We start from the raw sequence: 24,830 nt of genomic DNA, 5'->3' as shown, positions 1-24,830 counted from the left end.
GTGGCTGGCCTGTGCGTGGGGAGGGGGGGGCCGTCCTCTGCGCCCCCCCCCGCATTGCTGGGGGGGTGTGTCCCCCCAAATCCTTCCAGGCACGGCATGGGGGCCCCATCCCCCCGGCAGGGGGGGGGGGGGGCACCATCTCCCCCCCCCCCGGGAAGGCACAGCGCAGTTTTTTGGGGGGAGGGGGCGTTAAAGTGGGGTGGGGGGTGCTGAGTCCAGAGGGGAGGGTGTCTTTTATTGGGGGGGGGGTCGGTCCCGGTCCCCCCCGCCCCACAAGTCCTGGCATACGCACGGCGTACAAGGAGGGCGTGGGGGGGGTCACTCCTGTTGGCGGGGCCCCCCCTCGGGGGGGGGCGGCGGGGGGGGTCCCCCTCGGGGGGGCGGGGGGGCCGCCCTCAGCGCCTGGATGCGGCGACACTCGGGGCAGACGCGGACGTGGGTGCAGGGGGGGGGTCCCCCCGTACCCGCCCCCCCCTCGGAGGCGGGGGTCCCCGAGTAGAGTTTGCCGTTGCTGAAGCGCATCTCCCGCAGGGAGGGGCCGCCCCCCCCCGGGACCCCCCCGGCCCGGGCCGGGGGTCTCCGGCGTCGGCGGGCGCGCGTCGGCTTGCGGCAGGAGACGGCGTGACGAAGCTCCCGGAGCATCTCGGTGCACAGCGAGATCTGGGGAGGGGGCGGGGGGGCATCAGCCGGACCCCTGGGTCCCCCCCGTGCCCTCCCCCCCCCAATCCCCACCGTGCCCCCCAGGTCCCCTCCGTGACCCCCCACCCCGTCCCATCCAGCCCCGGACACCTGCGTCCCGTCCCCACCCAGGGTGGTCCCACCCCCGACGCCTGGGTTCGCCCCCCAGCCCGGACCCCACCCCAGGTGACCCCCCCGACGCCTGGGCTCCCCCCCACCTCCTCGGTCTCAGCCGAGCGCCGCGTGGACCAGACGAACTCCATGACGGCCACGAAGATGGCGACGATGAGGCCGCAGACCAGGACCACGAAGATGCCTCCGATGTTCTCCATGCCCAACCCTGGAGGGGACACGTGGGGGGCAGGGGGGCCGAGGGTTCCTCCACCCCCCTCCCCGGTTGCCCGGGTGCCCCCGAGGGTTGGCTCCCTACCTTTGGCTCGGTGGTCTTCCTCCTTGGGGCAGTGGCCCCCTTCCCACCATTTTCTCTTGAGGATCTCCAGCCGGTTGTTCTCCTGCAGCTGCAGGATGGCCAAGGTGATCTCGTCCCGAAAGGGCGAGCCTGGAGGGCGGCAGCAGGTGGGCTTCCACCAGGTCTGGACCACTTCCTCATCCCCCAACCCGCCCCAGCGCCCCCCCCGTACCCAGAGGCATGCCGATGCCGTAGCCCTTGGTGTCCAGCAGCCCCCCAATCTGGGTGAGGTTGCAGTTGTGCCGGCGGTGGTACTCGTTCATGGTGGACTCCAGCAGGAAGGCGTACTTGGAGTTCAAGACCCGGGCGATGCCCTCCTCCGTGCTCTTGACGAAGACGCTGGGCTGCTTCGACTGCATGTAGTTCCACATCCGCTGGTATGTCTGGTACCGCGAGTTCTGGGGGCGGGGGGAGACGAGCATGGGGGGGCTGGCGGGGACTGGGGCTGGTGGGCCTGTGCTGAGTTGGGTTGGGCTACGCTGGAGTGGACTGGGAAGGGGTGGTTTGCTCTGTTGGGTTGTCCTGGGTTGAGTTGGCTTGGGTTGGGTTGATCCAGGTTGGGTTGGGTTAGCATTGTTGAGCTGGGCTGGGCTGCCCCATGTTGGGTTGGGTTGACCCATGTTGGGTTAGATTTGTTGAGTTGAGCCAAGCTGAGTTGAGTTGACCTGGATTGGGTCCCTTGGGTTGGATAGAGCTAGATTCATCCAGTTGGGCCATGTTGAGCCGGGTTGGGTTGGGTTGGGTTGAGTCGGGTTGGGTTGGGTTGAGCCGGGTTGGGTTGGGTTGGGTTGAGTCGGGTTGGGTTGAGCTGGGTTGGGTTGGGTTGAGCCGGGTTGGGTTGGGTTGGGTTGGGTTGGGTTGGGTTGAGCTGGGTTGGGTTGAGCCAGGTTGGGTTGGGTTGGGTTGAGCTGGGTTGGGTTGGGTTGAGCCGGGCTGGGTTGGGTTGGGTTGGGTTGAGCCGGGTTGGGTTGGGTTGGGTTGAGTCGGGTTGGGTTGGGTTGAGCTGGGTTGGGTTGGGTTGAGCCGGGTTGGGTTGGGTTGAGCCGGGTTGGGTTGGGTTGAGCCGGGTTGGGTTGAGTTGGGTTGAGCTGGGTTGGGTTGGGTTGAGCCGGGTTGGGTTGGGTTGAGTTGGGTTGGGTTGGGTTGAGCCGGGTTGGGTTGAGCCGGGTTGGGTTGTATGTGTTGGGTTGGGTTAGGCTGAGCTGCCTTGGGTTGGATTGGATGGGTTGGGTTGAGCTGGGATTGTTGGCTTGAACCAGCTTGAGCCAGGTTAGGTTGGGTTGTGTTGGGGTGGGTGGGGGCAGCAGGATCCACGGATGCACCGTGCCCTACCGTGCTCCCGTCCCTCACAGAGCCTCCCCCATGGCCGGGACCTCACCTGAAAGAAGGTCATGGTGGAGCCGGCGTGGATGGTGCCGTACTCAATGTTGGTCTGGTCAGCCAAGTCATCGGCCGACTCGATGGGCACCTCCATCCTCTGCACGGTGAGGAAGGCCGCCAGGTTGGCCGTGTAGGAGGAGATGATGATGAGGGTGAAGGCCCACCTGGAGGAACGGCCCCGGGCGGGAGTCAGAGGGGGTTCTCCGAGGCCGGACCCCCGTGGCCGCCCTGACGGAGCCCCCCGGGTCTCACCAGACCCCGCTGACGCAGCGGGTGGAGAGGGCGCGGGGCATGATCTCGGAGCCCTGCTGCATGAAGCCCCCCACGGGGAACCAGAGGCTGTTGCCCAGGGTGTACTGGTTCTCCAGGAGGTTGTGCCGCTCCCGCAGGCAGGGGTGGGGGTTGTACCACTCGTAGGGACTCAGCCTGGGGGGGGGACACTGTCAGGGACCCCCCTCCGTGCCACAGAGACCCCACAGGGTGCCCCAAGACCTCCCTGCACCCCCAAAGCCTGTCATTGACCCAACGGAGTGTCCCAGGACCTCCTTGCACCCCCAAAACCCAGCAGTGACCCCCCAGGACCTTCCTGCACCCCCAAAGCCCATCAGTGACCCCACAGGGTGTCCCAGAACCTCCCTGCACCCCCAAAATCCAGCAGTGCCCCTCCAGGGTGTCCCTGGAACTCCTTGTACCCCCAAAATCCATCGGTGACCCCACAAGGAGCTCCAGGATCTCCCTGCAGCCCCAAAACCCAGCTGTGCCCCCCAAAAGGAGCCCCAGAACCTCCCTGCACCCCCAAAACCCATCACCGACCCCGCAGGTTGCCCCCCAGGACCTCCTTACACCCCCTAACCCTGGATTTTGGGTACCCATGGGGTCAGGGGGGATTTGAGGTGCCCCTGAGGTCTGGTGAGTGTTAGCCCAAGGGTCATGGTGGGGGTATTTTGGGGTGCCCCTGAGGGCTGGTTCTTCAAGTGACCCCTGGAGCTGGGGTGGGGGGTGTATTTTGGGGTGCGTGTCCCCCCCCTCACCGCGCGGCCAGGAAGAGGACGCAGCTGACGGCCAGGTAGGCGAGGAGCATGAAGAGCCAGACGGCCGGCGAGAAGGGGTCTAGGAAGGAGAAATACCCCGGCTTGCGGCCCTGCGGGGACATGGCGTGAGACCCCCGCAGTGGCAGCGACCCCCCCCGCCCCACTGGGGTCCCCCCACATCAGCCGGGACCCCCCCTCCCCGTACCATGTGGACCCGGTAGAGGATGCTGATCCCCAGCGTCATGAAGGGCTTGGAGAAGTCGATGACCTTCTCCCGCTCCGCCGTGATGGTGAAGGCGGCCACCGCCAGGTCGGCTTTCTGCAGGGGGGACAACGGGGACCCCCCGGGGGTGGGGCTGCGTGTCAGGTGGCCCCCGGGATGCCCCGATACCCTCCCAGGCTTACAGAGCCCCCCAAACCCCCCTAAGATGCCTTTGAGCATCCCCGTACCCCAAAAACTCCATCGGCTGCCCCAGCACACCCCTGTATCCCCAGGGTTACAGAGTCCCCCCAGGACCCCCGTGTAGGATGCCCTAGGACACCCCAATACCCTCAAGCCCCCCCATAGACTGTCCCAGGGCACCACCGTACCCCAAAACCCTCCACTGGATGCCCCAGGACACCCCCGTACCCCAAGTCCCCCATAGGCTGCCCTTAGACACCCCTGTACCCCAAAACCCCCCAATAAGTGGACCCAGGACATCCCAAAACACCCGAAAGCCCCCATAAGCTGCCCCAGGACACCCCAATACCTCCAAAACCCCCCATAACCTGTCCCAGGACACCCCAATACCTCCAAAACCCCCCATAACCTGCCCCAGGACACCCCAAGTCCCCATAACCTGTTCCAGGACACCCCCATACCCTAAAACCCCCAATTAGATGCCCCAGGACACCCCCAAACCCCCCATAACCGGCCCCAGGACACCCCAAGTCCCCAGAGCGCCCCCCGCAGGCTGCCCCGCGTACCCGGTTGATGAGCTCGCCCACCATGCCGGTCCAGGAGCCGTTGGGCTCGGGCGCCCCGTAGAGCCCGTCCTCCACCAGCTTGATGTGGAAGCGGAACTTGAGGAGCCCCGCCAGCTCCTGCAGCATGTCCACGCAGAAGCCCTCGTAGCGCTCGGGGCCACCCGCGCCCCCCACCCGCATCACGTAGGGGTTCTCCTGCAGGATGGGGGGCACAGGGCGGCGTCAGGGTGGGGAACTTGGCTGGGCAGCAATGGAGAACCCAGTGGAGAACCCGATGGAGATCCCAAGGGGAACCCGATGGAGATCCCAAGGGGAACCAAATGGAGATCCCAATGAAGATCCCAATGGAGATCCCAAGGGAGATCCCAAGGGGAACTCGATGGAGATCCCAAGGGGAACCCGATGGAGATGCCCCTTATGGGAACCCAATGGGGAACCCAACGGAGATCCCAATGGAGATCCCAATGGAGATCCCAAGGGGAACCCCATGGAGATCCCAATGGAGATCCCAAGGGGAACCCGATGGAGATGCCCCTTATGGGAACCCAACGGGGAACCCAATGGAGATCCCAAGGGGAACCCGATGGAGATGCCCCTATGGGAACCCCATGGAGGTCTCTATGGGACCCCAAAGGGGATCTCAATGGGGACATTCCAATGAGACTCTAAGTAGATCCCAAATGGAGACCCCAAGGGGACAGCAATGGAGATCCCAATGGAGACACCCCAACGGGAACCCAAGGGGACCCCAAATGGAGACGTCCCAAGGAAACTCCAAAGAGGAGCACAGCGGGACCCCAAAGGGACCCCAAACGAAGACCCCAGACCCCCCAGCAGGGTCCGCCCATCCCCTGGCCCCGCTCACCAGGATGGTGGTGATGATGAGGGTCTTGTTGGCCAGGCTGTCGGAGGCGTTGATGGCCAAGGTGGTGGCGTTCATGGCCAGCGTCCGGTTGGAGTACCACACGCCCACCTGGGGGGGGGCACAGCGCCGGGGTGGAGTGGGGTGCGCGGGGCTCCCCGGGGTGGGCAGGGGCAGCCGTGGGACAGCCGTGGGGCAGCCGTGGGGCAGCCGTGGGGCAGCCGTGGGGCAGCCGTGGGGCGCTCACCTCGCGGTGCCCGTCGCGCCCCTTCTCCAGCACGTGGAGGGTGTAGTTCGTGCGCTGCCCTTTGCTGTTGAACTCCACCCGCCCCGTCAGCCCATCGTACTCTACCTGGGGGGACACGGGGCGCCGCGGGGGTCAGCACCCCCAGAAGACTGACACCCCCCCCCCAGGAGACTGAGAAGGTTTGGGGCCCCCCAGAGAGGTCTGAGGACCCCCAAGAGATCTTTGGGGTCCTTTAGGGAGATTTCAGGACTCCCAAGAGCTCCCAAGAACCCCGGGAGGGTTTTCAGGTCCCCAAGGACCCTTTGGGGTCCTCCAGGGCTATGTGGGGTCCCCCCCAGAGGGTTTTGGGGTCTCCCAGGAGATTCCAGGACCCCCCAGGAGGGTTTTGGGGTCCCCAAGGAGGGTTTTAGGGGTCCTCCAGGAAGGGTTGGGTCCCCCAGGGGGTTTTAGGGACCTCCAAGGCTATTTCAAGACCCCCAGAAGGGTTTGGGGATCCCCCAGGTGGGTTTTGAGGCCTCTCAGGAGATTCCGGGACCCCTGGAAGGTTTTGGGGTCCCCCAAGGACCTTTTGGGGGCCCCCAGGAGGGTTTTGGGGTCCTCCAGGGACCCTTGAGGACACCCAGGAGGGTTCCGGTGTCCCCAGGAGGGTTTTGGGGCTCCCACGGGAGGACTTTGGGGTCCTCCAGGGACCTTTGAGGACCCCCAGAAGTGTTTTGGGGGTCCCCCAGAGGCTCATCCGCCCCACGGGTGTTTCAGCATCCCCCCGGGATATTTGAGGACCCCCCCCCGGGAGATTCCAGGACCCTCAGGAGGGGTCCGGACCCTCCCAGGACCCTTGACGACCTTCAGGAGGGTTTTGAGGGGGCTCCCAGCGGCTCGGGACCCCCCAGGGTGGCTCAGGGCATTCCGGGCACCCCCCCCCAGCCCCCTTTTGGGGTGTCGCCCCCTCCCCTCACCATGCGGAGGTAGTTCATGAGGCTGGTGCCGTGGGGCCAGATGCTGGGGGAGGCGCAGGCCAGCGGCCGCCCCCCGATCTCCTGGCTGCGGTTCAGCTCCCGCACGGCCCCCACCACCACGTGCACCGCGTCGAAGAGCAGCGCCGCCGACAGCTGGGGGGCGAGGGGGGGGGTAAGTCCCTGCACCCCCAAACCAGCCCCTGGGCATCAGCTCGGGGCACTTCGGGGTCCCTCAAATTCTAGGGGCACCAAGGGGCTCTCCACGGGGGTATCGGGGTCCCCTCTGCCCCCAGCTCCCCCGGGTGCTTCTGTTCCCCCCAACTTTTGGGGTTCCCCCAAGGTTTTGGGGTCCCCCTTGCGGGTCTGGGGTCCCCACTGCCCTCGGGTGCCCCCAGCTCCCCCAGCTCCTTGGATTCCCACCAAGGCACTTGGGTTCCCCCCAAGAATTTGGGTTTCCCGCAAGGGTTTTGGGGTCCCTCTGGGCTTTTGGGGTCCCCTCCCAGGATTTGGCCCCCCCCTTGGGATTTTGGGGTTCTCCCGAGGTTTTGGGGTCCCCACTGCCCTCGGGTGCCCACAGCTCCCCCAGCTCCTTGGATTCCCACCAAGACACTTGGGTTCCCCTCAAGGGTTTGGGTTTCCCGCAAGGATTTTGGGGTCCCCCTGGGATTTTGGGGTCCCCTCCCAGGATTTGGCCCCCTCTTTGGGGTTTTGGGGTTCTCCCGAGGTTTCGGGGTCCCCACTGCCCTCGGGTGCCCCCAGCTCCCCCAGCTCCTTGGATTCCCACCAAGGCACTTGGGTTCCCCTCAAGGGTTTGGGTTCCCCCCAAGAATTTGGGTTTCCTGCAAGGGTTTTGGGGTCCCTCTGGGATTTTGGGGCCCCCCCTTGGGTTTTGGGGTTCTCCCGAGGTTTCGGGGTCCCCACTGCCCTCGGGTGCCCCCAGCTCCCCCACCTCCTTGGATTCCCACCAAGACACTTGGGTTCCCCTCAAGGGTTTGGGTTCCCCCCAAGGGTTTGGGTTCCCCCCAAGAATTTGGGTTTCCCACAAGGGTTTTGGGGTCCCCCTGGGATTTTGGGGTCCCCTCCCAGGATTTGGCCCCCTCTTTGGGGTTTTGGGGTTCTCCCGAGGTTTCGGGGATCCCCACTGCCCTCGGGTGCCCCCAGCTCCCCCAGCTCCTTGGATTCCCACCAAGGCACTTGGGTTCTCCTCAAGGGTTGGGGTTCCCCCCCAGGGTTTCGGGGCCCCCCCCCCGGGGTTTGAGGGCGCCCCTCGGGGTTTTGGGGTCCCCCCCTCACCGCGGGGCCGGGGTAGGGGCTGAGCTCGCAGTTCTCGCGCCAGGACATGTTGAGGCTGCGGACGAACTCCAGGTAGAAGGGGTGGCTGGTGTTGAACATGGAGAAGCCCAGGACGGTGGAGGGGGCGTCCGCCAGCGCGTCCAGCCGCAGCAGCGGGAAGTCCTGGGGCGACGGGGGGGTCGTGGGGGGTCGTGGGGGGTCATGGGGGGCCGTGGGGGGCCATGGGGGGGGTCGTGGGGGTCCCGGCTCACCATGGTGGTCAGGATGTACTTGTAGAAAGCCGACGTCATGCCCAGCTCCGAGGCCTGGGGAAGGGGGCGAGAGGGTGGCCCAGCCCCACGGCGGCTCTGCCCCACGGCGGCTCTGCCCCACGGCGGCCCAGCCCCACGGTGCCGGCTCCCCCCATGGCGCCCAGCCCCACCACGTGAGCTCCCTACGGTGTCCTCCAAGCAAGACCCCCCGCGAGACCCCAGCCCCATGGTGCCACCTCCCTATGGTGTCCTACCCCATGATGCAAGTCCCCCAGACCCCCAAAGCCCCCCCAAAGCCCCCAGCCCCATGGGGAGAGACCCCCAAGCCCCCAGCCCCCCAAAGCCCCCCCAAAGCCCCCAGCCCCATGGTGAGAGACCCCCAATCCCCCAGCCCCCCAAAGCCCCCCCAAAGCCCCCAGCCCCGTGGTGAGAGACCCCCAAGCCCCCAGCCCCCCAAAGCCCCCCCAAAGCCCCCAGCCCCATGGTGAGAGACCCCCAAGCCCACAGTCCCCCCAAGCCCACAGCCCCAAAAAGCCCCCAGCCCCCCAAAGCCCCCAGCCCCGTGGTGAGACCCCCAAGCCCCCAGCCCCATGGCACAAGCTCCCTATGGTGTCCTACCACACGGTACAAGACCACCGAAGCCCCCAGACTCCAACCGTCCAGCCCCACAGCCCCCAGCCCCACGGTGCGAGACCCCCCAAAGCCCCCAGCCCCCCTCCCCCAAAAGCCCCCGGCCCCATGGCATCCAGCCCCTTGGCACAAGCTCTCCTACGGCGTCCCACCACACGGCGCGAGACCCCCAGAGCCCCCCGCCCCCCCCCCAGAGCCCCCCGCCCCACCTTGCTGAGGACGAGGTGGGAGACGGAGGCGTTGGCGTCGATGATGATGGTGGTGATCTTGTCGTCGCGGATCTCCTTCAGCAGGGGGGTGGGGTCCTGCGCCTCGTCCAGCATCCGCACCGAGAGGGTCTCGCGGGAGATGAGGAACTGCCGCACCAGCTCCTCCAGCCGCAGCAGGCCTGGGGGGCGCCCCGGGGTGCTGCGGGGACCCCCGGGCCGACCCGGGACCCCCGCCCCGCGCCCGGCCCTCGCGCCCGGCCTGGGGGACCCCCACGCCCATCCCTGCGCCCCCCCACCCACACCCATCCCTGCGCCCCCCCACCCACATCCATCCCTGTGCCCCCCCACCCACGCCCATCCCTGCGCCCCCCCACCCACGCCCATCCCTGCGCCCCCCCATGCCCATCCCTGTGCCCCCCCACCCACACCCATCCCTGCGCCCCCCCATGCCCATCCCTGTGCCCCCCCACCCACGCCCATCCCTGTGCCCCCCACCCACACCCATCCCTGCGCCCCCCCACCCACGCCCATCCCTGTGCCCCCCCACCCACACCCATCCCTGCGCCCCCCCATGCCCATCCCTGTGCCCCCCCACCCACGCCCATCCCTGTGCCCCCCACCCACGCCCATCCCTGTGCCCCCCCACCCACACCCATCCCTGTGCCCCCCCATGCCCATCCCTGCACCCTCTGTGCCCCCCTGCATCCCTCATGCCCCCTCCCCATGCCCTGACACCCCCTCCCCGTGGCTGGTACCCCCCTCTCCATGCCCCGTGCCCCCTCCCCATGCCCCAACACCCCCTCCCCACATCATGGTACCCCCTCCCCATGCCCTGACACCCCCTCCCCACATCATGGTGCCCCCTCCCCATGACCCATGCCCCCTCCCCATGCCCCAACACGCCCTCCCCACATCATGGTGCCCCCTCCCCATGCCCCAACACCCCCTCCCCACGCCCCGTGCCCCCTCCCCACGCCCCGACACCCCCTCCCCGTGGCTGGTACCCCCCTCCCCACGCCCCGTGCCCCCTCCCCATGACCTGACACCCCCTCCCCACGCCCCGTGCCCCCTCCCCATGCCCCGACACCCCCTCCCCGTGGCTGGTACCCCCCTCCCCACGCCCCGTGCCCCCTCCCCATGCCCCGACACCCCCTCCCCGTGGCTGGTACCCCCTCCCCACGGCCCGCGCCCCCCCCCCCGTGCCCCCCTACACTCGGCCTTGGCGCAGATGAGGGACGCGGCGGGGTAGCGGAAGCTGCGCAGGATGTGGCCCAGGGCCAGGCTCACGTCCTCGTTGCTGGGGTAGAGGCTGACGGCGGCGAAGCGCAGGTACTGCAGCCGGGGGGTCTCCTCGGGGCCCACCTTGATGTGGGGGATCTGGGGGGGGGGGGGGGATACGGGGCACCCGGGGGTCGCCGTCAACCGGGGGTCGCGGGGGGACACGAGGGACGTGGGGTCACCGTCGGCGGGGGGGCAGGGGGGCACGGGGGGGGTACAGAGGGCGCGGGGGGCACGGGGGGACGCAGGGGGTCACCGTCGGCGGGGGGCACAGGGGAGCGTGGGGTGTCATGGGGGGAGACGGGGGCCTGGGGGTCACCCGCAACCGGGGGCACGGGGGGATGCGGGGGGGATGGCGGGGGAACGGGGGGCGCTGAGGGGGGCCAGGGGCGATGGGGGGGGCTGGGGGTCTCGGAGGGGGGTGTCTGGGGTCCCCGGCCCCCCCCTCACCTCCTTCTCCCCACAGATGTGGCTGACGGTGGAGGCGGCAGCGGGGCTGGAGGCCGGACCCAGCACCGAGACGACGCCTTTGGGCAGGATCTGGCACACTGGGGGGGGGGGGGGGCGTGTGCACGGGGGCCTCGCACGCCCGCCCGGCACGGCTGCGCCTCGCACGCCTGCCCGCGCCGCGCCTCGCGCCCCCCGCGCTCGAACGCGGCGCCTTGCGCGCCGCTCTCGTGCGCGGCCCCGCACGCCCCGCGCGCGCTTGTGCGCGGCCCCGCGCGCCGCGCGCGCTCCGGTGCACGGCCTAAAGCACCGGGCACGCCCTCGTGCGTGGCCTCGCACGTGCTGTGCGCGGCCTTGCGCAGCACGGACGCTCTTGTGCGTGACCCCACACGCCACGCGCACCCTTGCGCACGGCCTCACGTGCTGTGCACGCTCTTGTGCACGGCCTCGCGCGGCGTGCACACTCTTGTGCATGGCCTCACACGCTGTGCACGCTCTTGTGCACAGCCTCGCGCGGCGTGCACAGCCTCGCGCGGTGTGCACGCTGTTGCGCACGACCTCACGCACCGTGCACGCGCTTGTGCGCGGCCTCGCGTGGCGCGCACGTGCTTGTGCGCAGTTCTTGTGCACGGCGTCACGCGCTGTGCACGCTCTTGTGCACGACCTCACGCTCTTGTGCACGGCCTCACGTGCTGTGCACGCTCTTGTGCACGGCCTCGCGCAGAGTGCACGGCCTCGTGTGGCGTGCACGCTCTTGTGCACGACCTCACGCGGCGTGCACGCTCTTGTGCACGGCCTCACGTGCCGTGCACGCGCTTGTGCGCGGCCTCGCGCGGCGCGCGCGCGCCGGTGCCCGCCCCCGCCCGCCGCGGGCGCTCACTGGTGTCGGTGGTCTCGTACTGGCTGTCGCGCTGCAGCTCGAAGATGTCGACCTCCAGGCGGGCGCGCGCGGGGGCCCCCAGGATGCCGTTGACGTGCTCCCGCGCCAGCGCCAGCGCCAGCCGCTCCCCCCGCCCGCAGCCCGAGCGCTCGTCCAGGATGGCGGCTGGGGGGGGGGGGGGGACGATGGAGGGGGGGGGGGCCACGGTGACCCCCGCCCCCCCACGTATCCCCCCGTGCCGCGCGTCCCCCCGCCCGCCGTGCCCCCAGCCCCCCCCGCCGCCCCCCCCCACGCGTCCCCTCTCTGTCCCCCCGCGCCCCCCCGTGTCCCCTATATCCCCCGTCTCCCCGGACCCCCCCGGCCCCACGGGTGCCCCCGCCGCCCCTCACCCATGCGGAGGGAGGCCAGGCCCTGGCGGCTCCGGGGGGCGAAGGCGGCCACCAGCAGCAGCAGGACCGCGGGCGACGCCGGCATCTTCCCCCGCTCCTCATGGAGAAGGTCGGCCGCGGCCACGCTCGCCGCCTGCGCCCACCGCTCAGCCGGGACCCCCAGAGCCCCCCGGGGACCCCCCCGCACCCCTGGGACCCTCCCTGTGACCCTGGGACCCCCCAGTGAACCCCTGGGACACCCCCTTTGCACCCCTGGGACCCTCCCTGTGACCCTGGGACCCCCCGATGAACCCCTGGGACACCCCCCTTGCACCCCCGGGACACCCCCCTTGCACCCCTGGGACCACCCTGTGCCCCTGGGACCCCCCGATGAACCCCTGGGACACCCCCCTTGCACCCCGGGGACCACCCTGTGCCCCTGGGACCCCCCGATGAACCCCTGGGACACCCCCCTTGCACCCCTGGGACCACCCTGTGACCCTGGGACCCCCCAATGAACCCCTGGGACACCCCCCTTGCACCCCTGGGACCACCCTGTGCCCCTGAGACCCCCCGATGAACCCCTGGGACACCCCCCTTGTACCCCTGGGACCCTCCCTGTGCCCCTGGGACCCCCCAGTGAACCCCTGGGACACCCCCCTTGCACCCCTGGGACCACCCTGTGCCCCTGGGACCCCCCAGTGAACCCCTGGGACACCCCCCTTGCACCCCCGGGACACCCCCCTTGCACCCCTGGGACCACCCTCTGCCCCTGGGACCCCCCGATGAACCCCTGGGACATCCCCCTTGCACCCCTGGGACCACCCTGTGCCCCTGGGACCCCCCGATGAACCCCTGGGACACCCCCCTTGCACCCCTGGGACCACCCTGTGACCCTGGGACCCCCCAATGAACCCCTGGGACACCCCCCTTGCACCCCTGGGACCCTCCCTGTGACCCTGGGACCCCCCAGTGAACCCCTGGGACACCCCCCTTGCACCCCTGGGACCACCCTGTGCCCCTGGGACCCCCCGATGAACCCCTGGGACACCCCCCTTGCACCCCTGGGACCACCCTGTGACCCTGGGACCCCCCGATGAACCCCTGGGACACCCCCCTTGCACCCCTGGGACCACCCTGTGACCCTGGGACCCCCCGATGAACCCCTGGGACACCCCCCTTGCACCCCTGGGACCCTCCCTGGGACCCTGGGACCCCCCGATGAACCCCTGGGACCCTCCCCTGTTCCCCAGGGACCCCCCCCACCTCTGGGACCCCCCCCACGAGCCCCTGGGACACCCTTGCACCCCTGAGATGCCCCCTTGCACCCTTGGAACCCCCTGACACCCCTGGGACCCCTCTTGCACCCTTGGGACCCCCACGGACACCCCCCCCCCCCACTGCAGGGACCTCCGAAGTACCTCCCAGCTTTCCAGGGACCCCCTGCCCCCCCCCCAAGTGCCCTGGGGTCCTCACAGCACCCTGACACCCCCAGGGCCCCCCCCATACTCCCTCACCCCCCCGGCCCCCCACCCTGGCCCCGACTTGGGGGGGCGGGTTTGCAGTGGGAGGGGATCCCCAGGGCATTGGGGGGTCCCAGGGCATTGGGGGGTCCCAGGGCACTTTGGGGGGGTCCCAGGGCACTTGGGGGCGGTCCAGCATTGAGGGGGGGTCCCCAGGGCATTGGGGAGGTCCCAGGGCACTTGGTGGGGGGTCCAACATTGGGGGGGTCCCAGGGCATTGGAGCGTGTCCCAGGGTACTTGGGGGGGTCCCCAGGGCATTGGGGGGGTCTCAGGGCACTTGGGGGGTCCCAGGACACCGGGGAGGGGGGAGCCTGAGGCACTGGGGAGGGGTCCTCAACCTGGGGGGGGTGTCCTTGCTCTGTGGGGGGTCTGGGGGCACCAGGGAGGGGGGCGCCCTCCGTGGGGGTGTCCCGGAACCCTGTGGAGGGGGGCTCCCTCGGGGGGGGGTCCCGCGGTGGGGAGGGGGGTCTCGCAGCCCCATTCATGCCCCGGGCAGCTGCCCCGTGTCCCGGTAACCGTTGCTGGGCAACGGGATTCGGCTCCCGAGGATGCTGCTGTTGCCGGGCAACGGCGGGGGGGGGAGAGGGGGACGGGGGCGCCCCCTCCCCCACCCGCCGGCCTTTTCCCCGGCCCACGGGGCCGCCCCTCCCCCCCGGGACCCCCCCCCACTTGTGTGTCGCCCCCCGGCCCTGCCTGTGAGCCCCCTCCCAAATCTGGGGGGACGCCCCCTCCCCCCCCGGGCTGCTCTTGCTCCCGGCGCCCCCAAGGCGGGGGGGGGCGGGGGGCGGGACGGACGGACGGACGGACGGACGGGCCGTGGGATGGAGCGGGGGGGGGGGGGAAGTACCGGGGAGGGGGGAACCGGTACCGGGGGGTGCGGGGGGGGGGGAATGAGGGGGGTGGGATGGAGACCGGGCCCGGGGCTGGATCCCGGTAACCGGGGCTGGAGGGTTCCAGGTAACGGGAACCGGGGCTCCGGTACCGGGAGGAGGGGCTGGATCGCGGGGATGGATCCCGGGGGTAGAACCCGGTAACCGGGACTGGATCCCGGGGATTGAACCCGGTACCGGGGCTGGATCCCGGGGATGGATCCCGGTACCGGGGCTGGAACCCTGTACCGGGGATTGGGGTTGGATCCCGGTACCGGGGCTGGATCACGGGGCCGGGTCCCGGTACCGGGGATTGGAGCTGGATCCCGGGGCTGGATCCCGGTACCGGGGCTGGATCACGAGGCCGGGTCCCGGTAACAGGGGATTGGGGCTGGATCCCGGGGCTGGATCCCGGTACCGGCGCTGGATCACGAGGCCGGGTCCCGGTACCGGGGCTGGATCACGGGGCCGGGTCCCGGTACCGGGGATTGGGGCTGGATCCCGGGGCGAGATCGCGGGGCTGGATCGCGGTACCCGGATCACCGGGGCCCGGTACCGGGGCTGGATCGCGCTGATGGATCCCGACACCGGCCCGGGGGCTGGGGGGGGTGGGAGGAGGCGCAGCCCGGTGTGTGTGCCCCCCCCGCTCCCGGTGTCCTCCCCCCCCCTCCCCGGTCGCCCCCCCCGGTACTCACGACGCGGTGCGCGGCCGCCGCAGCCCCCCCGGCCCGGGGGGGGGGGCCGAGCCGTGTCTCCTCCGCCCGGTGCGGCGGCGGCGGCGGCGGCGGGGGGGGGGGGGCGGCGGGAAGGGGGGGCAGGGCCCGACCGGGCCCCCCCCGGTCCTCGCTGCACGCGGCTCCGACGGCGGCGAGGGGAGGCGATGGGGGGGGGGGGGGGGGCCGGTCCCGGGGCCCCCCCCGGGAAGGGGGGGAGGGGGGGCGTGTGCCCGGTGCGTGTGTGTGCCCCCCCCTCTCCCCGGTGCCCCCCCCGGTGGTGCGGGCCGGGGGTAATTGGGGGGGGGGGGGGCGCCCTCCCACCCCCCCGCCCCCGGCGTGGGTCCGTCCGGGGGGGGCGGGGCGCGGGGAAGGGGGGGGGGGCCGCGGCGGGAGCGCGCGGCGGGGGCGGGGCCGAGGGGAGGGGCGAAGGGGAGGGGGCGGAGCTCAGCCACACCTGCGGCACTGCTGGGGGGGGTGAAGGGCAACATGGTCCCCCCGGGGCAACGACCCCCCCCGTGGGGCAACGACCCCCCCGTGGGGCAATAACCCCTCCCACGAGGCAACGATCCCCCCACGGGGCAGCAACTCCCCCCGTGGCGCAATAACCCCACCCGTGAGGCAACGACCCCCCCCCGGGGCAATAAACCCCCCCATGGGGCAACCCCCCCCCCGGGGCAATACCCCCCCGCGTGGAGCGATAAATCCCCACCGTGGGGCAATACCCCCCCCCCCGGGGCAATGACCCACCCCCGTGGGGCAACCACCCCCCGCATGGGGCAATACCCCCCCCGCCCCCAATAAAGACATTTTGGGTCCGTTTCTCTCTTTTAATCGCGTCAGGAATTAACACCAGCACCCGCCCGAACCCGGGGGGCACAGCCCTGCTGACCCCCCCCAAATGTCGGTGCGGGGGGGGGGGGGGGAAGACCCTGCTGCACCCAGGGGATGACAAGGGTACATCAGCCTGTTACCCCCCCCAAAATGGGGGCAGGACCCCTGGGGAAGGGCAGAGGAGGAATGTGGGGTCCCTGGGGGGTGACAGGGGCTCTGCCGGTCCCCAAAACGGGGGTGAGACCCCCCGGGGGAGGGCTGGGACCCCTAGGAACGTCCCTGGGGGGTGACAGGGGCTCCTCCGGTCCCCAAAATGGGGGCGAGACGTCTCGGGGGAGGGCTGGGACCCCCGGGAACGTTCCTGGGGGGTGACAGGGGCTCCTCCGGTCCCCAAATCGGGGGTAAGACCCCCCAGAGGAGGGCTGGGACCCCCGGGAACATCCCTGGGGGGTGACAGGGGCTCCTCCGGTCCCCAAATCGGGGGCGAGACCCCCCAGTGGAGGGCTGGGACCCCTGGGAACGTTCCTGGGGGGTGACAGGGGTTCCTCTGGTCCCCCAAATGGGGGTGAGATGTCCTGGGGGAAGGCTGGGACCCCCGGGAACGTTCCTGGACCCCTCCGGGGGAGGGCTGGGACCCCCAGGAACGTCCCTGGGGGGTGACATGGGCTCCTCCGGTCCCCAAAATGGGGGCAAGACCCCCCAGGGGAGGGCTGGGACCCCCAGGAATGCCCCTGGGGGGTGACAGGGGCTCCTCTGGTCCCCAAAAGGGGGGTGAGACCCCCCAGAGGAGGGCTGGGACCCCTGGGAACGTCCCTGGGGGGTGACAGGGGCTCCTCCGGTCCCCAAATGGGGGGCAAGACCCCCCAGGGGAGGGCTGGGACCCCCAGGAATGTCCCTGGGGGTGACAGGGGCTTCTCCGGTCCCCAAAATGGGGGCGAGACCCCCCTGGGGAAGGGCTGGGACCCCCGGGAACGTCCCTGGGGGGTGACAGGGGCTCCTCCAGTCCCCAAATCGGGGGCGAGACCCCCCAGTGGAGGGCTGGGACCCCTGGGAACGTTCCTGGGGGGTGACAGGGGTTCCTCTGGTCCCCCAAATGGGGGTGAGATGTCCTGGGGGAAGGCTGGGACCCCCGGGAACGTTCCTGGACCCCTCCGGGGGAAGGCTGGGACCCCCAGGAACGTCCCTGGGGGGTGACATGGGCTCCTCCGGTCCCCAAAATGGGGGCAAGACCCCCCAGGGGAGAGCTGGGACCCCCAGGAACGTCCCTGGGGGGTGACAGGGGCTCCTCTGGTCCCCAAAATGGGGGTGAGACCCCCCAGAGGAGGGCTGGGACCCCTGGGAATGTCCCTGGGGGGTGACAGGGGCTCCTCCGGTCCCCAAAATGGGGGGCAAGACCCCCCCGGGGGAGGGCTGGGACCCCCGGGGGGTGGGGGGCTGTGTGTGTGTGACAGAAGATCCCCCAGCCCCTTCCCCCCTTCAGACCCCCCCGCCGGCGACGTCATCCAGAGCCCCCTCCTCGGCGGCGACGGGCGCTTCGTTTTCGGGGGGCACGGGGTAGATCTCGATGGTCTCCATGATGGCCAAGGCGCTGCCGTAGTCCTGCCTGTCGCCGCCGGCGCCACCGGTAACGGTCACGGCGCCGGCAGCCGCCTGCGCCTCCGCCAGGACCTCGCGTTCGTGCTGGAGCCGCTGCTGCTGGTGAAGCTTCCGGTGTTTCCAGAGGTTGGAGAAGGATCGGTAGGCTTTGCCGCAATCCTCGCAGCGGTAAGGCCGCTCGCCGGTGTGGATGCGGCGGTGTTCAGCCAACCGGACGGCGATGGCGAAGGCTTTGCCGCACTCCTCGCACTTGAAAGGTTTCTCGCCGGTGTGGAGGCGGCGGTGATCCTTCAGGTGGGTGGATTGCCGGAAGGCTTTGCCGCAGTCGGGGCAGGGGTAGGGGCGTTCGCCGGTGTGGATGCGGCGGTGGACTTGGAGGGAGGTTTCGGTGCTGAAAAGCTTCTTGCAGTCGCCGCATTCGAAGCTTTTGGGGCAAGGAGGGCGGCGCGGCAGCGCCGGAGGAGAAACCGGCGGCGCCGGCGGTGCCGGGGGCTCGCCGGGAGCGCCGTGGACCCTCTCGTGTGCCCGCAGCCGGGCGGCCGATCCCACCTTCTTGCCGCAAGTGGGGCACTCGAAACGCCGGCTGATTTTGCCGCACTTGTGTTCGCGGAGCTGGAGGGAGGTGACGAAGGCAGCGCCGCACCCGGCGCAGATTTGGGGTTGCCGTCCGGCGTGGCTGAGCTGGTGAACCTCCAAAAGACGCCGGAGGAGGAACGAACGGCCGCACTGCTGGCATTTGTAGGGGTATTCGCCGGTGTGGTGGTACCGGTGCATGAGGAGCCGGTAGGGGCGGTGGAAACGGACGCCGCACTCCTGGCACTTGTAGGGGTAGCGGCGGCTGTGGACGAAAAGGTGCTGCCGGAGCGTGGAGGACTGGGTGAAGCGCTTGTGGCACACCTCGCACTCGTAGGGCCGCTCGCCGGTGTGGGTCAGGCGGTGCCGCAGGAGGTTGGCCTGCGAGTTGAAGCTCTTGCCGCACTCCTTGCAGTGGAAGGGGCGCTCGCCGGTGTGGGTCAGGAGGTGGTTACGGACGTGGGATTTTTTTTTGAACATTTTACCGCAAGTGGGGCACTTGTGCCGGCGTTCCAGCCGGTGGACGAAGCGTTGGTGCCGCGCCAGCTGCGGGTGTTTGGAGAAGACTTTGCTGCACATCAAACAACGGTAACTCGGACCCGGCGCTTCTCCAACCTCCGAGGAGTAGATAACGGCCAGCGGCACCGCCGTTTCCGGTTGCGTCGGCGTCGGGGCGGCGTCTTCGGCGGCCGGGGGGGTTTCAGGGGGCGGTCGGGCAGCCGGGGGGGTGCCGTGGGTGCGTCGGTGGTAAAGGAATTTGGTCATGTTGACGAAGGCTTTGCCGCAGGGGCAGCGGTGGAGGGGATTGGGGGAGTGGGTGCGGCGGTGAGCCAAGAGCACGGCTTCGGTGTCGAAGGCCAAACCGCAATCCAGGCAGAGGAAGTGGGATTCGCCGCTGTGGCCCCCCAGGTGTTGCTCCAGGGCCGAGGGGGACGGCAGGACCTTGCTGCAGAGGGGACACTGGAAAGCCCCCAGACGGTGACAACGCAGGTGGAGCTGGAGCTGGTGGGCCGTGGGGAAGAGCTGCTCGCACTCGGTGCAACGGTGCTCGGCCGGCCGCCGCGCCGGCGGCGGCGGCGGTGGCACCGGTGTGACCGTCACCTCCTCGGGGCTGTCCTTCAGCTTGTAGCTGTGGTCGGCGGCCGCCGGCGCCTCGTTACCGCCGCCGTTAAGCGCCGGGGTGGCTAAGTGAGCGGCTTGATGTTCCAAAAAGTCTTTGGGGCTTTGGAAAAGCTGCAGGCACTCGCCGCACTCGTAGAGGAGGAGCTGCACTGTGCCGCCGCTCTCCGCCCCGGCTTCCTCCTCCTCTTCCTCCTCCGGTTTACGGTAGGAATGTTCCAGATCCACCAAAGCTTGGTTTTGACCTTGACCGGCGATTTGGGGCGCGGGGGGATCGGCGCGGTGGCTTTGCCGGTGAGCTAACCAAACCTCCTGGCTGGTGAAGAGAGCTTTGCACTCCACGCACTCGTAGTGAATCTGCCCGGCGCCGGGGGCGGGTTTGGCAGTGGGGGGCGGCTCAGGGTCCTGCCCCAGCAGCTTGATGTGCATCTCCTGGTGTTCCAGCAGCTGCCCCGGCGATACCAGGAGCTGCCCGCACTCCAGGCACTGGTACTGGCTGCTTTCCGGCATTGCCAAAGCCTGGTAATCCCCCGCCAGACCCACCAGCTCGTAGTGGTGCTGCTGCTGGGGGCCCAGGTGGTGCTGCTGGTGGAGGAGGGCGTCCTCCAGCGAGGCCGAGAGGTGGCTGCACTCCGAGCAGACGTAGCGGTGCTCCACGTACAGCACCGTCTCCTCCGACGGCTCCGACATGGCGGGGCAGGGGGCGGAAAGACAGCGGGGAGGCGGCGGGGGGGGGTCTTCATGGGAAAGGGATGGGGGCGGTGGGGGCGGCGGTGGTGGGAAGGAGCTGGGGAGCAAGAAAGGGGGGGGGGTTAGGAAGGGGTGGGGGGCACCCGGAGCCATACCGCCGACCCCAGCCCGAACGCTGGGGGCCCCCTGCTACGCCCCCCCAGCCTGCCCACACCTCGCAGGGCCCCCCCGACCCTCCAGGACCCCTCAGAGCCCCCCACCCCAGAGCCTCATATGCCGTTAGGGTCTCCCTGACCCCCATGCAGAGTGTGCCCCTCGCCCCGCCCCCCGCCCCTACAGGCCCCTGCCAGCCCTCAGGGGAAGCCCCCCCAGCCCCCTGTTACCTCCCTCAGCCCCCCCCGGCCCCCATCAACCCCCGACCACCCTGCTCCCGCCTCAGTCCCCGACCCCCCCAGCCCCTTGTTCTCCCCTCAAGGTGCCCCCTCAGACCCCTTTTACCTCCCTCAGCCCCGCCCCCAACCCCCCCAGGCCCCGACTTCCCCATAGGGCCCGCCCTCCAGACCCCCATTTTCCTTCAGGACCCCCGCAGACCCCCTGTTACCCCCCCCAGGCCCCTATTCCCCCTCATGACCCCCCTCTCGCCCCCCTGAATCCCGCTGCCCTCAGGGCCCCCCCCCGTTCTCCGCAGACGCCGGTCCCCCCCCCCCCCAGGGACGCCCGGGACCCCCTGCAGCCCCGTGTGTCCCCCCTGGGACCCCCCGCCCCCCCCCCTCACCTCCCGTCTCACTCCCGCTCTCGCTCCCTCTCTCTCCCCCTTCCCCCGGGGGCACCCCGCAACATCCCGCCTCCCTATTGGCCGCCGACGACCGACCAATCACCGCCGCCCCGCGCGGGGCTCGGGGACCAATCGCCGCGCGGCCACGCCCCCACGCCCGGCTGCTGGTGACGTCAGGGCGAGGTTCCGCCATGTTGGAAGCGGGAGGAACCAACGCGGGGGGGGGGGAGAGCTGGGATGTACCGAGAGGGGATTTAGGGGGGTCTGGATCGTACCAAAGGGGGTTATTAGGGGGAGCTGGAGGGGGGGACTGGACTGTACTAAGGAGGGCTGGGAGGGGGTGAAGTGGCGGGAATTGGGGGGTCTGGGGCGTACCAAGGTGTGTGTGGGGGAGTTTGGGGGGTCTGGATCGTACCAAGGGGAGATTTGGAGGGGGACTGGGACACACCGAGGTGTGCAGGGGGGGATTTGGGGGGTTTGGATCGTACCAAGTGGGGATTGGGACGTACCAAGGTTTACTTGGGAGGGTCTGGACCGTACCAAGGAGGTGGTTGGGGGGGAAACTGGGACGGACCCAGGTGGGGGGGGGAGATTGGGGGGGGGGGGGTCATTGCGAGGGGCTGCGGGGGGTGTTGGGGCATCCCGAGGGGTCCCGGGGAGGGGGGACGATGAAGGGGCGGACAGAGGGGGAGGCGGCAGCTCTGTACAGTTCTTTATTGTTCCCGTCGGGCGAACACACGCGGTTACAAAAAACCGTCCTGAAAAGGAGCCGGAAAAAAAGAAAAGAAAAACAAAACCAAAAACAAAACCCCACGAACAACGAACGAGGCGGGAGATGACGTCACGCGCGCGGCCACCCGGGGGGGGGAGGGGACACGGGGACACCGAGGAGGGGGGGGGAACGGACGGACACGGGGAGGGGGGACACGGGGGGACACACGCACCGGGGGAGCGAGGGGCTGGCTGGGGGGGAGGGGCGGGGCTAGGGGGAGGGGCGGGGCCAAAGGGGGAGGGGCGATGGGAGGGCGAAGTGGGAAAGGGAGGGGCTATGGTGAGGGGAGGTGTTAAGGGAAAGGGGAGGGGCTAGGATGGGGAGGATGGGGAGGAGTTACGGGGAGAGGGGCGGGGCTATGATGGAGGGGCGGGGCTAGATGAGGGGAGGTACTATGGTGGATGGGGAGGAGTTATGGGCAAAGGGGAGGGGCTAAGGGAAAGGGGAGGGGCTATAAAGGTGTGGGCGCTAAGCAAGAGGGGCGGGGCTAAGAGGAAGGGAGGGGTTATGGTCATGGGGAGGTGCTAAGATGGGGAGGGAGTAAGGTGGAATGGGAGGGGAGGGGCTAGGGCAGAAGGGTGGGGTTATAAGGGGCGTGGCCAGGCGAGGGGCGGGGCGAGGTCACGGTCCCCGGGGACACGGCGTCAAAAATAGACATTTTGGGGGAGGGGGCGGGGGGGCTTCAGTATAGAAATTTTCCTTTTTTTTTTTTTTTTCTTTTTTTAACTTTTTCCAGCTTTTTTTGTTCTTTTTTTTTTTTTTCTCCCCAGTTTTTTTTTTTTTTTTTTTTTTTTTTTTTTTAATTTTTGGGTTTTTTTTTTAACGTCTCTTACAAAAGGGGGCGGGCGGCGGGTGGACATCTTTGGTTTGCTCTGCGCTTCGCTCGCCGCCCCCGGGGACACGGGACACACACACACGCACGCACACCCCGGGGGGGACGGGGGGGACGGGACCCGGGGGGGGGCGGGGGGGGGGTCCCGGTGACCGCCCCCCACACACACCCCGAGACCCCCGGCAACCGCGGAGCCCCCAAGAACCGGGGACCCCCCCCCCCCGAGGGCTGGGGATGCACCGGGAAACGAGGGAGCCCCCCAATAAATGGGGACACCCCCCCAATAAATGAGAACACCCCCCCCCCCAGAACGGGGAGTCCCCCCAGAACCGGGGAGCCCCCCAAGAGCGAGGGGACGCCCCCAGAACTGGGGTCCCACCGGGAATCCCAGACACCCCCCGCAAGAAGCGAGGACCCCCCAATAAAAGGGAACCCTCAATAAATGGGGACACCCCCCCAATAAATAGGGACCCCCCAATAAGTGGGGGACACCCCCCAGAACAGGGGGACCCCCCCCAAGAACCAGGAACGGGGTGGGGGGGGACACACACTGGGAATGGGGGACGCCCCGGGAACTGGAGACGCACCGAGAACTGGGGGAGCCCCCCCCCAAAAAAACCCAAGGGGGGGACCCCCCCCGAAGCGCCGCGGCCCCCCCCGCACCCCGGGGGCGGGCGGCTCTTTGGTTGAGCACAGGTCTATGAGGTATATGTCCGGGGGGGGCAGGGTTTGGGGGGGCAGGGGCTGGGGGGGCCTCTGCCCCCCCCCCGGCCCTCTTTGGCTGTAGGACGGGGCACTCGCTTCCTTGGACCACCCATGGAGGTGGGGGGGGCACGGGGGGGCTCATGGCAATGGGGAGCCCGAGGAGGTGCCACCGTGGGGGTCCCCAAGGTCATGACACCATGGAGAACCTCAAGGTCATGACACCATGGAGGTCCCCAAGGCCATGACGGGACCTCAAGGTCATGACACCACGGAGAACATCAAGGTCATGACACCATGGAGGTCCCCAAGGCCATGACGGGACCTCAAGGTCATGACACCACGGAGAACATCAAGGTCATGACACCATGGAGGTCCCCAAGGCCATGACGGGACCTCAAGGTCATGACACCATGGAGAACATCAAGGTCATGACACCATGGAGGTCCCCAAGGCCATGACGGGACCTCAAGGTCATGACACCACGGAGAACATCAAGGTCATGACACCATGGAGGTCCCCAAGGCCATGACGGGACCTCAAGGTCATGACACCATGGAGAACATCAAGGTCATGACACCATGGAGGTCCCCAAGGCCATGACGGGACCTCAAGGTCATGACACCATGGAGAACATCAAGGTCATGACACCATGGAGGTCCCCAAGGCCATGACACCATGGGGGTCCCCAAGGCCATGATGGCATGGAGGGCCTCAAGGATGTGGCACCATAGGGGTCCCCAGGGGCGTGACACCATGGAGGGCCCTGGAGATGTGACATCATGGGAGGCCTTCAGGGCACAACGCTGTGGAGGTCCACGAGGACACAAGACCATGGAGGACCCCAAGGATGTGCCATCATGGATGTCCCCAAGGACATGACACCATGGAGGTCCCCGAGGGCAAGCCATCATGGATGACACAACACCACAGAGGTCCCCAAGGCCATGACATCATGGAGGACCCCAAGGACACGACGCCACAAAGGACACGACGCCACAAAGCTCCCCAAGACCACGGCACCACGGAGGACCTCGAGGGCACGACACCACGGAGGTCCCCAAGGACGCAACGCGACAAAGGACACGACACCATGGAGGTCCTTGGGGCCACACCACCACGGAGGACCCCAAGGACATGACGCCACGGGGGTCCTCAAGGCCACAACGCTGCGGAAGATCCCGAGGACGCAACATCGCAGAGGTCCCCGAGGACGTGACACTCCAGAGGTCCCCAAGGCCACCGCCCCGTGGAGATCTCCAAGGCCACAACACCGTGGAGGTCCCCAAGGCCGCAATGCCTGGAGCGCCCTGAGGCCATGACACCATGGACTCCCCAAGGCCATGGCCCCACGGAGGTTCTCAAGGCCACAGACCCATGGAGGTCCCCAAGGCCATGACACTAAGGACGTCCCCAAGGCCATGACACCATGGACTCCCCAAGGCCATGGCCCCACGGAGGTTCTCAAGGCCACAGACCCATGGAGGTCCCCAAGGCCATGACACTAAGGACGTCCCCAAGGCCACGACACCATGGGGATCCCCAAGGCCATGACACCAAGGATGTCCCCAAGGCCATGACACCAAGGACGTCCCCAAGGCCACGACACCATGGGGGTCCCCAAGGCCATGACACCAGGGACATCCCCAAGGCCATGACACCATGGAGGTCCCCAAGGCCATGACACCAGGGATGTCCCCAAGGCCATGACACCAAGGACATCCTCAAGACCATGACGCAATGGAGGTCCCCAAGGCCATGACACAATGGGGATCCCCAAGGCCATGACACCAAGGAGGTCCCCAAGGCCATGACCACGGGCCACCAGCACCTGCAGCTTAGTCACAGCATCTGAATCACCACCATCACCATCGTCACCGTCA

At 68.9% G+C, this 24,830-nt stretch overlaps 2 protein-coding genes across 2 annotated transcripts; both read right to left on the bottom strand.

Moving 5' to 3' along the window:
- Positions 1–318: 318 nt before the first annotated feature.
- On the bottom strand, positions 319–12,054 carry GRIK5 (glutamate ionotropic receptor kainate type subunit 5; the record flags this gene model as incomplete). Its single annotated transcript, XM_082011999.1, has 19 exons — positions 319–660; positions 897–1,018; positions 1,109–1,237; positions 1,320–1,545; positions 2,526–2,691; positions 2,780–2,953; positions 3,559–3,668; positions 3,764–3,877; positions 4,528–4,722; positions 5,393–5,500; positions 5,637–5,741; positions 6,593–6,745; positions 7,886–8,047; positions 8,137–8,190; positions 8,976–9,154; positions 10,187–10,352; positions 10,704–10,801; positions 11,581–11,745; positions 11,970–12,054. The coding sequence occupies 19 exons, from the start codon at positions 12,052–12,054 to the stop codon at positions 319–321; spliced, it is 2,853 nt and encodes a 950-aa protein (XP_081868125.1).
- A 5,310-nt stretch (positions 12,055–17,364) lies between these two features.
- ZNF574 (zinc finger protein 574) lies at positions 17,365–19,866 on the bottom strand (the record flags this gene model as incomplete). The annotated part of the gene is made up of 1 exon (XM_082011998.1): positions 17,365–19,866. The coding sequence occupies one exon, from the start codon at positions 19,864–19,866 to the stop codon at positions 17,365–17,367; it is 2,502 nt and encodes an 833-aa protein (XP_081868124.1).
- Positions 19,867–24,830: the final 4,964 nt, after the last annotated feature.

The sequence above is a fragment of the Phaethon aethereus genome (genome assembly GCF_964289735.1).
Source record: "Phaethon aethereus genome assembly, chromosome: 30".
NCBI classification, from domain to species: domain Eukaryota; kingdom Metazoa; phylum Chordata; class Aves; order Phaethontiformes; family Phaethontidae; genus Phaethon; species Phaethon aethereus.
The sequence above is the reverse complement of the archived record's forward strand: the minus strand, read 5'-3'. Positions and strand labels throughout refer to the sequence as shown.